General features: G+C 39.5%; 1 protein-coding gene across 9 annotated transcripts in view; it reads left to right on the forward strand.

The window, feature by feature from the left end:
- The window catches only part of trim37 (tripartite motif containing 37), an 88,724-nt gene that overhangs the window by 26,972 nt on the left and 46,122 nt on the right, over positions 1 to 15,630 (forward strand). For all 9 annotated transcript variants that reach the window (XR_009447313.1, XR_009447314.1, XM_059655388.1 and 6 more), the window contains 6 exons: positions 1 to 68; positions 601 to 725; positions 3,488 to 3,538; positions 7,857 to 7,938; positions 8,908 to 8,984; positions 13,989 to 14,168. Coding sequence is in view for 7 of the 9 variants with exons in the window: in XM_059655388.1 (XP_059511371.1) it covers positions 1 to 68; positions 601 to 725; positions 3,488 to 3,538; positions 7,857 to 7,938; positions 8,908 to 8,984; positions 13,989 to 14,168 (583 nt within the window). In the remaining 2 variants the exon portion in view is untranslated. The remainder of the gene's footprint in view (positions 69 to 600; positions 726 to 3,487; positions 3,539 to 7,856; positions 7,939 to 8,907; positions 8,985 to 13,988; positions 14,169 to 15,630) is intronic.

Raw genomic sequence — 15,630 nt, forward strand, 5'->3', positions numbered from 1 at the left:
GTCAGAAAACATCGTTGACTCAGGAAACCGAGCTACTTGAGTCACTGCTACAGGAAGTAGAACATCAGGTAACCAAAGCAGCTGCAGAAAAAAGAATTATGTGGCTCTTGGGTTCATAATTACTGAACATGGCGTTTTTTCTAATACTTGCGATAGATTGACCTTTTGGTAATATAATGGGACTAAAACTAATTATTACAAAGCCAGCTGCTAAGTTTACCAAAGAACAAGGTATTGAATGGCATGGATTATGAATGTGATCCTGGCACGAGTTACCTGTGTTAGTATTGGTGGTGCTACAGCTGGCTATGGCAGCTATTAAACTTAAGAAATATATGAAGACAGAACTGTGTTCAGCTGTTATTGCCAGTGTGATAGTTTAACTTACTGGTACATGCTGGATTTCACCTCTAGAATGCTCACTTGAGTGAGGTACCAAAGGGACTGGTTGCACAAAGTGAACAGAGCTTCTGACACAAATGAGAAGGCAGAGACCACAGAGAGATCGCGGCTAAACCTCTTAAGTTTTCTTATTTTAAGTTGCTATTTAAAAATCTAATGTTAAAATGAAGTCTGGCAGATGTTTTTGTTTCCCTGCAGCTGCGATCCTGCAGTAAAAGTGAGTTAATTCTGAAAAGTCAAGAAATCCTGCTGATGTTCCAACAAGTCCATCGTAAACCCATGGCTTCATTTGTCACAACACCTGTCCCACCAGACTTCACCAGGTATTATAAGAGAAAAACGCGGAATCTAGAAATCTGATGCAAACAATACAAAATAAGTCACTGGGCAGCTTGAGCATAAAAAGACAGGGTGTAAAACCTTGAGTTTAGCAGTGCATTGTTCAACAATACACAGCAGATGTAATTTTGTTTCTGTCCCACAGTTAGCAGGTAATTTGATCTTCTCCCTCTGTATTTATGATTCATCATTTGACTTCTCTCTTTCCCCCACCCCCACCCAACTTTATTTAAATGCACACTTACTTTCATTGCTCAGTCCTTTTGCATATTAGAGTTGGCATGTTATGTTGAGGTTGTACTGTGCATTGGTGAGACCTCTTCTGCAATACTGTGTCCAGTTCTGGTTGCCCAGTTATAGGAAGGGTGTTATCAAGCTGGAGAGTGTTCAGAAGACACCAGGATGTTGCTGGATATGGAAGGTTTGAGTTATAAAGAAAGATTGGGACCTTTTTCACTGGAGCATAGGAGGTTGAGAGGTAACATGATAGAAGTTTGTAGAATAATGAGAGGAATAGATAGAGTTGATGGTAGTTACCTTTTCCCTCATGAGGAAATTCAAGATTAGGAGACACATTTTTAAGGTGAGAGGAAAGAGATTTAAAAAAGACAAGGCAAATCTTTTACACAGAGGGTGGTTTGCATGTGGAATGAACTTCCCAAGGAAGTTGTGGATGCAGCTACAATTTCAATGTTTAGAATTCATTTGGATGGATATATGAAAAGGAAACTTTGGAGGGATATGAGCCAGGAGCAGGCAGGTGGAACTAGTTTAGTTTGGATTTATGTTTGGCATGGACTGGTTGGACCGAAGGGTTTGTTTCCCTGCTTTATGATGCTGACTCAGCTATGATTCTGCCAGTTTTCAGTTCTGGTATAAGGTGGACAGGTTCTGACTAAAGTGTATTTTCAGCAGATTAGCTTTGAGTTTCGCAAAGGTTTGTGTTTAATCTTGGCTGATAGCATGGTTGGGTTCGGTATTTCTTGTTGATTTAGTGGGGAACTCGTAAGAATGATAAATTTATGAGCTTGAAGCACCATGATGGCAACAAATATTAAAAAATTGACCTTACTCTGTAACTTTAAGAGGTTGCTATTCCAATCTGCTCTGTATAATTTGTTTCTACCAGCCCTACTAATTGTGTGATTCTGTAGAATGACTCACTGGTGATGCACTGATTATGATGAGATGCTGAGCTCTTTTGATCTCTGTTGTCAGATGCAAAGTGGAGGGCAGCTACTATTCCTCAATGGCATTAGTAGATTTGGATGGACTAGTGCCCCATCTTGTTTAGTTCAAGAAACATAAGAATACAGGTAGCCACGTTTGGGATTATTCATTTGCAAATGCTTCTTCCCTGCTGTTATCAGACTTTTTGAACGGACCTCTTCAGTGTTAATATTGATCACTGTCTTCACCTTCTCGGCAGCTGTAACATTGTACTGTGCACTAAGTTCTGTTGCCCAATTTCACTTGTACAGTACGATCTGCCTCTTAAGCATGTAAGACAACACTTCTCACTGTACCTTGGTACACTTGACTGTAATTAATCATCCTGTTCGGAGATGTCATAACAAACCTTTGGAGCAGGTGGGTCTTGAATTCAGACCACCTGGCCTAGAAGTAGGGGCACAACTACTGCACCACAAAAAAAACCTTGCATTTCACTTCATAACATTTACAGTTTCCTTTGGATAATTAATAAATAAAATTGCTACTTTAAAAGGCAAGTGCTGTGTTTTAAAAAATAATTTAGGCCTATGATGCCCTTGATGCATTTTGCAATCTTTGGCTGACAAAGGCTCCTATATCTTTTGAGACTTTCTGAAGTCTGTCGCCGTACGTTATCTCACTTCTGCTGTTAGTGTGATCCCTGTCTAAATCCAAATCTGCATTTGGAGCTATGCTTATAAATCAATTTCATTTGATAGGATAGGGTACAGGAAAGAAAGTTAGCACACAAGCAACCCATTTTAATTTGAGATATAAGTGGATTTTATTCTCACCATTTAGGTCTAAATGATGCCAATATTGGAAAGAGTTTATTGTTTTGCTAGCCTTTTAGTCAGCAAATGTTTCAAACAAGTGAAAATGCATTTCTGCTTTATAAATAAGTTCTTTTATTTAATTATCATAGGACTTGCAAAAATTGTTTTTCAGCATGTTTACAGTGCAATGCTAATAATATTATTGCTTCATGTCAGAATGTCTGAGTCACAATTTTTTTTCAACCTCTATATTTATATTTATCTCTAATATCTGAGGCAAAAGGAAGCAATGGCCTGGTGGTATTTATTGCTAGACTATGATTATAGAGACCCAGGCAATGGCCTGGAAACATGGGTTAAAATCCTGCCATGGTAGATGGAATTTGAATGCAATAAAAGTCTGGAATTAAGAGCCTATATGGTGATCTTGACACTGTTGGAAAAACCTGTCTGATCCACTAGGGAAGGAAACTGTCATCCTTACCCAGTCTGCCATATATGTGAGAGCAGATATGGCAATTAGTCATGGGCAATAAATGCTGGCCTAGCCAGTCACACCTGCATTAATTAATTTAAAAATGTACGGTGAATAGATCATTGATGTACACATAAAGGACTGTTAGAATAGTGTAGGAGTTCTATTTTTAGTTACTTTCAATGCAACCAAGTGCAGGTGAAATTTTTAAATCCTACTGTCAACTCAGCAAACTGGCTAACAGCAATTTCACTTATAAACTGCATTTTTCTTTTCCTTCTAGTGAGCTGGTTCCTGCTTATGATTTCAGTACATTTGTCCTGTCAAATTTCAGGTAATTGTACATTTGTTATTTAAAAATAGTTTGCAGTGATTTGACACCATAGAACATTACAGCGCAGTACAGGCCCTTCAGCCCTCGATGTTGCGTCAACCTGTGAAACCAATCTGAAGCCCATCTAACTGCACTATACCATTATTATCCATATGTTTATCCATTGACCATTTAAATGCCCTTCAAGTTGGCGAGTCTACTGCTGTTGCAGGCAGGGCATTCCAAGCCCTTACAACTCTGAGTAAAGCACCTACCTCTGACATCTGTTCTGGATCTATCACCCCTCAATTTAAAGCTATGTCTCCTCGTGCTAGCCATCACCATCCGAGGAAAAAGGCTCTCACTGCCCACCCAATCTAATCTGCTGATCATCTTGTATGTCTCTATTAAGTCACCTCTTAACCTTCTACTTTCTAATGAAAACAGCCTCAAGTCCCTCAGCCTTTCCTCATAAGACCTTCCCTCCATATCAGGCAACATCCTGGTAAATCCCCTCTGCACCCTTTCCAATGCTTCCACATCCTTCCTACAATGTGGCGACCAGAACTGTACGCAATACTCCAAGTGCAGCCGCACCACAGTTTTGTACAGCTGCAACATGACCTCATGGCTCTGAAACTCAATCCCTCTACCAACAAAACCTAACACACCATACACCTTTCTGACTACCCTATCAACCTGGGTGGCAACTTTCAGGGATCTGTGTACATGGACACCAAAATCTCTCTGCTCATCCACACTACCAAGAATCTTACCATTAGCCCAGTACTTTGTATTCCTGTTACTCCTTCCAAAGTGAATCACCTCACACTTGTCTGCATTAAACTCCATTTGCCACCTCTCAGCCTAGCTCTGCAGCTTATCTGTGCCCCTCTGTAACCTGCAACATCCTTCCACACTATTCACAACTCCACCAACTTTAGTGTCATCCGCAAATTTACTCATGCCCTCACCCAGGTCATTTTTGAAAATGACAAACAGCAGTGGCCCCAAAACATATCCTTGCGGTACACCGCTAGTAACTGAACTCCAGGATGAACATTTCCCATCAACCACCACCCTCTGTCTTCTTACATCTAGCTAATTTCTGATCCAAACTGCTAAATCACCCTCAATCCCATGCCTCAGTATTTTCTGCTATAGCCTACTGTGGGGAGCCTTATCAAAAACGGAAATCCATATTTACTGCATCGACCGCTTTACCCTCATCCGCCTGTTTGGTCACCTTCTCAAAGAATTCAATAAGGTTTGTGAGGCACAACTTACCCTTCACAAAAACTATCCCTAATCAAATTATTCCTTTCTAGATGATTATAAATCCTTTCTCTTATAATTGTTTCCAACACTTTACCCACAACCGAAGTAAGACTCACTGGCCTGTAATTACCAGGATTGTCTCAACTCCCCTTCTTGAACAAGGGGTCAACATTTGCTATCCTCCAGTTTTCTGGCACTATTCCTGTAGACAATGATGACATAAAGATCAAAGCCAAATGCTCTGCAATCTCCTCCCTAGCTTCCCAGAGAATCCTAGGATACATCCCATCCGGCCCAGGGGATTTGTCTATTTTCACATTTTCCAGACCTCCTCCCTTATGAACCTCAATCCCGTCTAGTCTAATAGCCTGTATCTCAGTATTCTCCTCAACAACCTTGTCTTTTTCCTTTGTGAATACTAACAAAAAATTCCATTTAGCGCCTCTCCTATCTTTTCGGACTCCACGCACTGCTTCCCACTACTGTCCTTGACAGGCCCTAATCTTACTCTAGTCATTCTTTTATTCCTGACATACCTATAGAACGCTTTAGGGTTTTCCTTGATCCTACCTGCAAAAGACATCTCGTGACCCCTCCTGGCTCCTCTTAGCTCTCTCTTTAGGTCCTTCCTGGCTAACTTGTAACTCTCAAGCACCCTAACTGAGCCTTCACGCCTCATCTTTACATAAGCTGCCTCCTTCCTCTTGACAAGAGATTCACCTTCTTTAGTAAACCGCAGTTCCCTCGCTCGACCACTTCCTCGCTGCCTGACAGGTACATACATATCAAGGACACGCAGTAGCTGTTCCTTGAACAAACCCCACATTTTTGTTTTCTGAAAATCCAAACATGCAATATACACAACACTACCCTCATCCGCTGTTTGAGTCACCATGCAATAGAACACAGTTAAATTTGTCAGACATGACTCCCCTTGACAAAGCAATGTTGTCTGTCTAGTATTAGCTTTTATTTTCCTAAGTGCATAATTACCATATCCAGTATTATGACCACCATCAGTTTTCGCATTGTTGGTGTCAAGTTGACAGGTCTTAGTTTCCTACTTGTTCATGTGTAGTTGAACTATATTTAAACTTACTGTTGAAGTATATTTTGCATTTTAATTGGCAATTTTTCCTGTCCAGCATAGATCTTTATAATAAGCAATTTCTTTTCAATCTCCATTAAACTTCAGTATGCTGTCTGCAGTTACTGAGATGAGACACTGGATGGTGCTGAGAAATGTGGTGTGAAACTCTGAAAACAACATGTTGGTCCAAATTTTATGGAAATAAGCCCTGGTTAAATTTATGAAAAATAATTTTATCATAAGACGGTCATCAGTGTTTTAAGCTCCTTTGAAACCAGACTTCTCATATTGTTATATTTATTTCCATTTTGTAAAATAACAGTCACATTGGGCGTCATTTTAAGCTTTTGTTAATAGTGCACTTTGCCTATAATTGTGGCACCTGCATCCTATCTTTCTTACCGCATGATATGTGAGCATTAATGATTGAATTGGCTTAGTCCCTGATGCTAAATGCTGCTAAGAATTCATAGAATATGTTTAAAACTGAAAGACCTCGTCAACTATTTATTGAATTAAGCACCAAATAGGACAGAAAAACACAGCAAAGAATGATCCAGTCGCACAACATCTTTTTAAAGCAGCTGGATATTACTTTGCAGGATACTGCATATTGCAGTTTCTAGATCTGACAGCTGATTAGTACCTCAACTTGCAGGAAGTTGCATCTTTACGGACCCAGAGGAAAACTACACGTACCCATTGTCCCTCAGCTGTCTTGCTGGCTGTGCTTAAGGAAGTCAAATTAGAGGTAGAAAAATTAAAGAGCGAGCATTGGCAGATGGATATTAACCATCCTGCTTCACCATTCAATGAGATTATGCTGATCTATGCCCTATCTCCATATATCTGCCTTTAGCTCATATCCATTTAATATCTTGCTTAACATTAATTTTGCATAACAAAAAACTCATCTATCTTAGATTTAGTATTACAATTAATTGAGCATCCATGGGTGTTTGTGGGGAAAAATGTTCCAAACATTTCCCATGCTTTGTGTGTCCAAGTGCGTCCTAACAACTCCCCTGTATGGTTTAGCTCCAATTTTTAGGGTATAGCCCCCTACTTGTCGAATTCTCATCCAATGGAAATAGTTTGTCTTTGTCTTTACCATTTTCCCCTGTTAATATCTTGAAGTGATATTCTCATTGTTCTTAAATGTTTAGAATTGGAAATTATACAAACTGTGTAGCTATAAAAATTCAACGTATACTGTTGTGTTCCCCACTTAATATGGAGTACAAATATTCCTGTTTAAAACCTCTTCAAATTGCATGCTTTCATTTGGGTGTCGTGTATAAGTTAGGGAACTTGCTCAAAAAGTGTTGCCTTTTTTTTGTGTTAGTGTAATTAGTACACATCCATCCAGAATATTTTGTAACTGCACTTGCTGAGTCTGTTTTACTTTGAAATAATTCCTACCACTTTTGTCTTTCCCTTTCCTTGCTTCCTCATTACTTGCTCACTGTTTCTTGTTTGCCACCTCATTTTCTGCCCCTCTCCTGTAACCTCGCTGTGTGTGAGGGCTCAGGAAAGAGCTAAGAAGGTGGGAATGTGAGGGATGGCAAGCAGGAATGAGTATAGAAAGTTGAACAGAGCGTGGATTTGAGGAGTGGTTCGATTCAAGGCAGTTAATGTAATTCTTAACATTATTCAAAAATATAACCCAGCCTTATTGTGAAGTTTCTTATGCAAGTGATTTTTGTTGAACACGTTTTGATTTATGAAGTAAAAAGACAGCATAGATTATTAAGATGTTAAGTGAGGAATAGCTGTATTTAAAATGGTTTTAATCATGAATCAGTGTTGCAACTTTTATAATTTTAAGTTGTGTTGTTCATTCCGTTTAAAATTGATTTGAACTTTATTTAGCCTTTTGAAGGAAATTTTGAAGTTTTCTGAACTTTGTGTGTTTTACAACCTGGTTGCAAAATAATTACATTATAGGTTTTTTAAAATCTATTTCAATAGCACTTTGCGTCAGCGTGCAGACCCAGTGTACAGTCCGCCTCTGCAAGTATCTGGGCTTTGCTGGAGACTGAAGGTTTACCCGGTGAGTTGGAAGGCTGGGGTCTGTGTCTATATCAGGGATGGCAGGAGAAGGACCAGGAGATTTTGTTACAGTGACCTTTGAGCCAAAGCTTTAAGAATTTTTAAGGTACAAATTTACAGTAATGATAGCAGAGAACTCTCATGTATCACAAAGAAATGTACTTTGAATTGAATGTTAGGGAAGGGAAAGAACAGTGGTTGTGTTGAAGCCAAAATGATTTGAAAATTTAATCGGACTGAAAATAAACAGGATAAGGAAAATCCACATAATAGTGACAAATTTTCAAGTAGATACTGAAGTGGTACTTGTTGCCAAAACTAGAAAGTGGAACAGAGTATAGCTATTGGAATCCACTGTATTCCCTAACTGAGAATGTCTGTCATTCTTTGTGTGCATACCTGCAGATTTAATAAATCTTTCACTCCCACATCTGTTATCCCTCTCTGGCAGATCCAAAACAATACATGCTCAACCAGTGGGATTAGTAGTCTTAGAATTTTCTCCTTCCTGGCTGGAGGCATTGAGACCTCTTAGAATCACCTTATTCTGTACCTGCTGTGGGATTGTATCATGGATGTAGACCATATGGCTGCCTTGCTGTTAAAGAGCTGAGCTACTGAGTGAATAATAGTTCTTAAAATTATTGTTACATCTCTATAGGTTTGTTTATGAATAAATAAGCAACAAGGTAGTTAAATTTGGCATAAGGAAGGGTTTCTCCAACTTCATTTATAAGTTGTTTCTTTGAAATACTTGTGTTGTAACAAAATGGAGGTCAGCCCTAATATTTGGGTGGACTTGAAATGATTTTGTCTATTTATTTTAAAATATTAATGCAATTTAGAATGGAGTGATTTTAATCAGTGTGTCTTTCTTGAGTTTGTATCGTGAATGAGGATGAAAGAGATAATAATACCTGAATACATACATTGAAATCTGCAAACATTTAAATTTTGTATTCTGTCCTAGGATGGAAATGGAGTTGTGCGAGGAAATTACCTGTCAGTGTTTCTGGAACTCTCTGCAGGACTCCCTGAAACATCAAAGTATGCAGAATCAAAAATTATTTTTTGTGTGTGAAATTGATTTCCCTCTCTTTTTCATATTGTTCAACTCCAGCATTACTTCTGATTTTTTTTTTAAGTGAGTTATTCTTTAATTAAAGTTTTGGCAAAGATCTGTAGCTCGGTTTGTTGGTGAGGTTGTTGACTTGCTCGCTGAGCTGGCTAGTTTTTGTTCAGATATTTCGTCACGATGCTAGGTGACGTCATCAGTGCAGCCTCCGCTGAAGTGATGTTGTTCTACTCCACTTGGAATTTATACTGTCCAGTCTGCTAGGGGGAGTACTGTCATTTCCAGTTTTGATCTGTATGGCCTTGTATATGGGGTCTAATTCTATATCTTTGTTGATTTGATGTATGGGTGGAGAACCATGCCTCTAGGGATAATGGTGCGTGTCTATGTTTGGCTTGGGCTACTATGGTTACTTTGTCCAGTTAAATTGATGGCCTTCATTGTCTGAATATATCAATATTAAGGAGAGTTCGCCGTGCCTTTTTTTTTGCTGCTAGATGATGTTAACGTATTCTGATGGCTGGTTTCCTTCCTGTCTGTCCGATTGTAATTTGACCATTAAAGACAAACAACAAGAGGACACAGTACGACCTAAGACACGAGCCTCACTGCCCTACATCAAGAACTTATAGGAACTGACAAGACTCCTAAGACCACTAGGAATCATGGTGGCCCACAAGCCCTACGACAAACATTTACAAAAATTAACGACCCCATTCCCACTACATGCAGAATGAACGTGGTTTACAAAATACGATGCAATGACTGCCACAAACGTTACATCGGACAGAAAAGAAGGAATCTAGCCATCAGAATACACAAACATCAGCTAGCAGCAAAACAGCACGATGAATTCTCCTTAATATCTGTACATTCATACAATGAAGGCCATCGGTTTAACTGGGACAAAGTAACCACAGTAGCCCAAGTCAAACATAGACAAGCATGGGAATTCCTCAAGGCATGGTTCTCCGCCCATACTTCAATCAACAAACATATAGAATTGGGGCCCACATACAGACCCATACAGATCAAAACTGGGAATGAAAAACATTAGCCACAACAGACTGGACAGTATAAATTCCAAGTGGAGCAGAATAACACCACTTCATTGGAAGCCCCACTGACGATGTCCGCTGGTATGGTGACGAGACGTCTGAAAAAAACAAACCAGCTCAGCGAGCAAGTCAACAACACCAATCTTTATTTATTTTCTCTCATCTTCAACTGTAGTGTTTTAAAGCAAGTTGTTGGGTTTACTTGGAATTTGTATAGTTCTTCTCTTCCTTTTTCTCTTTCTCTGCCACCACATCTAATCCACCCACTTTGCTGGAAGTGGTGACTGCTGCTAGGGTTCAGTTCTACAGGTGATTGCGGCCTCTGTTCTTTCCAAAGTGGCTCCTTCTTCTGTGAACCTACTCAGCAGAGTCAGCCAACACTTGAACATTCAACTGTCCAAATCTGACGTCTCCAAGCACATGTACTAGCAAAGGGACCATTGGTTTGTGATTGTGAGCTTAATCCTGCCTGTGTTTTTCTCATTTCTGTTCTTGCAGTAAACCTCAGCTAATGTACCTTTCCCAGAGGGTTTTTGGAAGTTGTGGTAGGAATCAGATAAAAATTTAAAACATATACTGTTTATATGTGGATGAACCAGCAGAGTAGGATTTGTTTTGTGTTGCTCAAGCAGAGATGCATGATGAACATGATAGTGCCCACATGGTGGCATCCTGTGCTGTAACTTAATCATGGTGCTAACCAAAAATACAATATTCCGATCTGTTTGATTACAACATCATGCTGACCAAGTAACTGGAGCGTTACCATTGCATTTATAAGCAGTTTTCAGAAAATTGTCTACTGATCTCAACCTTTCTCATTCTCAAATTTGTAGCAAGGTGGAAGACTCTGCCCATGTGTGATTTATTTGAAATTTCACTGTCTCTGCAAGGAAGGTGGTTACAAGAGTCATAAATTGTATGTTACCCTCCACTAACTCCCTGAAGGCTGTCAAGGAAGACTGCCATCTGAGATAAATAGGAAAGACTAAATGCTGAAAATCTTGAAAGTAAAGTAGATCTTGGATACTGACTAACTTGCTGTAAGTTTTTGTTTTGATTTTATTTTGTGCTGTAACCAAAGTTGTCTGGGATCAGGCGTTCCATTAAATAAAATCACCTGAACTGTTCCTTTTTGCAATTTTGAGATTAAAAGTCATTTCTGATTCTTCTTATTCCCAAGATATGTCCAGTTTTGTTCATGCAGGCTGAATCTAGGTCTAGTTTATCAACTCTTTCAGCACTTGCTTTTCACTGTCTATTTGTAGGTTATGGTTACAGCTTTAAATTTTCTGGTTTTCACGCTGTCTTCCAAAGAATCAAATTTAAAAGAAGACCTGACTTTACATGTCACTTAGCTGGAGATTCCTCCTCAAATGCATTAGAAACCTCACAGTTCTTCTAACCACTGATGTGTGCCTTTGCATACTTGTGTCTCTCTCTATATGAAGTGACAAGTAGTGAAACTCTACTATAATCTAAACTGAATATAGGACTGTTAGTATTCTTCCATAGGAAGTGATAAAGCCAGTATTTGTTGTTGATCCCCAATTTCTCTTGAATTGAATAGTTTGCTAGACAATTTCACATATAGACCAGACCAGGTAAGGCTGACAGATTTCCTTGCTGGAAAGATATTTGTAACATTTAGATGGAATTTTACAACAATTAATCATAATTTCTTGGTCACTATTACTGAGACTAGCATACCATAATGCTCCGGCAGACCTTACACAAATAAGATTGAGTTTTGTCTTGATAGCCATCAGATAAGCCATATAGAAATCTATAATCTGACACATGGGATTTAAAATGTTAACATTTTTACCTTAAAATGGTGAACCTGAGATTAGCATTCTCATCCATGGCCTGTGTGCCTCACAACTTCGGGAACTGGAAGTCAATGAGTCAATGGCATGCAGAGATTTATTTAGTCTTGGAGGTAGGGCAAATGGCTGAATTATTAAGTGGATGCTTTGCATCTGTCTTCACCATTGAGGTCAGTGTTTCTTAGGCCATGGCAACAGGAGGAAACGGTTACTAGTAGGGTTCAAAATGAATAAGGAGATGGCATTGGATAGACTGCTGGTGTGTAAAGTTGACAAGGTAAAAATAATATTGGCTGAGTGATCAGAAACAGAGTAACAATAGTCCATAGGCATTTTTTCGGCTAGAGGCTGGTTTATTGTGGGCTTCTTCAGGGATTGGTGTTGGGGCATTTGCTTATTTTGATTGTATGTTAATTATTTCAGATTATGACGTACAGGAAGATATTCGTATTTGTGGATGATCTGAAACTTGGAACATTGTAAACTGTGAGGAGAATAGTGTAGAACTTCAAAGGGCAAATAGGTGTCAGATGATGCTCAACACAGAGATATGTGAGGTGATGTACTTTGCTAGGAAAAGCATAGTCAGACAATGTAAAATAGAAGGTACAGCTGTAAAATGAATTAAGCAGAGTGGTTTTTGTGTAAATTTGCACAGATTATTTGAAGATTGCATGACCGGTAGAGAGAGCAAATGGTATTCTGGGCTTTATTAATAGGAACGCAGAGAACACAAGCAAGGAGATGATCCTGACCTTATGTTGAAACTTTGTTAGACCTCAACTTGGCATGTTGCATACAGTTGTGGCCGCCACATTATAGGAAGGTTGTCAACACGTTGGACAGAGTGCAGAATAGTTTTTTTACAAGAATGGCTCTGTGCAAGAAATTTCAGACTTGAGGATTGATTAAAGAAGCTGGGACTATTTTCCTTGGAGGAGAAGACTAAGACAAGATTCGATAGCAGTTTTGAAAATCTCAGAGGAGTTGATGGAGTAGATGGGTAGAAGCTGTTCCTGCTCATAAGAGTCATAACTGTGATGGCAGAAATATGAAGGTGATCTTGAAAAAGAAGTAAATATTGCTGTGAGTTCAAAAACCTTTTTCATAAATGGTTTGGGTACAAAGTGTGTTGCCTGTTGTGGTGGAGGCAGGTTAAATTTATGCATTCAGGAGGGCAGAAGATAATTATTTAAACAAAAACAATGTGCACAGGTATGGGGGGGAAAATCAGAATGGCACTGAATTATGATGCATATTTGAAGAGCCAGTACGCAAACAATTGGCTAAATAGCCTGCTGTGCAACAGCTCATCTGTGTTTCTCAATTCTACCTGCTATAATTCAGAGGTAATATCAAATGCTGATAGTCCTGTCCTAACTTTGCCAATTGCCCATGTACTACTTCGGTTCCATTGTGATCTGGTTCAACAGTGCTTTAATTTTAACTTGTACTTTTTGAAATCCCAAAGGTCTCCACCTCACCTGCCACCACCACCATCTCCTGTAATCCCCAATAGCTGTACAACCCTCGAAATATCCTTGCTGGAATAAATGTGGCCTCTTGAGCACCCCTGATGTCAGTTTCTTCACATTTAGTTGTTTCTTCACTCGCCTGGGTCCTAAACTCTGGAATACGCTCCTGTAATGACTGTAACAAGGTCAGCCAGGTGGGCGTCATAGAATATGAGTTTCTTAATTGAGAATGTTAATCTGGCAAAATCAGGGAGTCCTCGCTGACAGATAACAGCAGAATATCAGACATCCTGTCCACTCGAGAGCTTGCACTGAGGAAGCTGGATCGGTGTCAGGGATTCTTCATGTATGAATCAAGGGTGTCTTGGCAGCCGGATACTGTCTGTGTGGAGTTAATTCAACGGCAAAGAGAGAAAAGCTCGCTCACGAAGAAATCCGCTCACAACAGTTGTCTTTGGGATGGAGTAAGCATTTGTGGCATCGTGCCATTATTTGGGAAGCTTGAATTGTTTGATCTTCCCAGCATGTGAGATGAAAGTGCCCATTAAATTGCAAAATTTTTGTGTTCCATGCAAACTTAAGTGCTCTTTGTGGTCTGTTCGCTCTCTTTGTAGGTATGAGTACCGCGTAGAGATGGTTCATCAAGCCTCTAATGATCCAACAAAAAACATTATTCGAGAGTTTGCTTCTGATTTTGAGGTTGGAGAATGCTGGGGTTACAATCGTTTCTTTCGATTGGACCTTCTTGCCAGTGAGGGCTACCTGAATATGCAGAGTGATACGTTGGTGCTCAGGTAATCAATGTCTTGTGTATTTTGTTTTCTTCACTTCCTCAATACTTTTCACCTTTATTACAAATTGAACTGATCAGCATATTGCATTCTTGAATAAATCCAACCTCTGGAGGAATTCATTTTTGATTTGTTTGCAATCCCTGATCAAAGCAAGAGCTGTCAACTAGTGGGCCAGACTTCTCATAACACTTGGATGTTTACAGCACAGATGGAAGTAATTTGTGGACCAGCACAAACACTATAAGCCAAAGACCTGATTTGTGCCAATCCTATTTTTTTTCCAGCTTTTGGGCTAGACCCCCAGAAACAATGGCAATACAAGTGAATATCTAAATTTTGCTTAACGTTACTCGAGCTTCTGAGTCGACAGCCCTTCCAGGCAGTGAGTACTAGACTTCCACCACACCCTGACTGAAAACATTTCTTCTCAATCTTTCCCTTAATTTTCTATCTTTTTTTCCCCTTTAAAACCATGGCCCCAATTGTTGTTCCTTCAACAAACGGGGGGATAAAAACAACCTTCCCATCCACCCTATCTGTGCCCATCATAATCTTGTATCCTTCTGAGGTCTCCACTCAACCTTCTCTGAGCTAAGGAAAACAACTCCAGCCTATCCAAACTTTTCTTATTGCTTAGACCCTCTAGGCCAGTCAGCATCCTGGTAAATCTCCTCTGCACCCCCTCTAGTGTACTGATGTCTTTGCTTTAATGTGGTAACCACAAAGTACTCGACATGTGATCTAACAAGCACTTTATGAAGTTTCAGCATAATTTCTTTGTTCTTGTTTTCTGTGCTTTGCCTGATAAAGGCAAGAATCCCAACTGCCCTCTTAACCACTGTGTACCTATTTGACTACCCTCAGTGGCCTGTGGATGTGCACACCAAGGTCCGTCTCCTCATCAGTATTTTCCAAGCTCCTACCATTTAGGGATGGAAATGGCCTTAACAATTGACTATTAATTCAGAAACCCAGCTAATATTGTGGGAATTGGGTTCTAATCCCACCATCATAGATGATGAAATTTGAATTTGATAAAAATCTGGAATCAAGAGTCTAACAACGACCTGAACTACTGTTGATTGTGAGAAAACCCATCAGGTTCACCCCTGTGCTTTAAAGAAGGAAACTGCTGTCCTCACCTGGTCTGGCCTACATGTGATTCCAAGCCCACAACAACGTAGTTGATGCTTGACTGCAGTCTCGGCAACTAGGGATCATAGCTAGCACAATCCACATCTGGTAAATTTTCTTCTTAAGTTTATAGTGTAATCCCTTGTCTTTTTAGCTCTCTCAAAACATGTTATGACTGTTACAGTCCTTCAATACAAAGCCTTTAGCTTTGTCTTTTTGTCCCCTTTTGTAATATTCAGTCTTGACTGTTGGTGTACTCTTGGGTTTATATCTCTGTTCCTTCTTGTCATTCACTGACCTTTTTTAATTCACATTACTAAATATGCTC

This window comes from Stegostoma tigrinum, chromosome 27, assembly GCF_030684315.1.
Source record: "Stegostoma tigrinum isolate sSteTig4 chromosome 27, sSteTig4.hap1, whole genome shotgun sequence".
Lineage (NCBI taxonomy): Eukaryota > Metazoa > Chordata > Chondrichthyes > Orectolobiformes > Stegostomatidae > Stegostoma > Stegostoma tigrinum.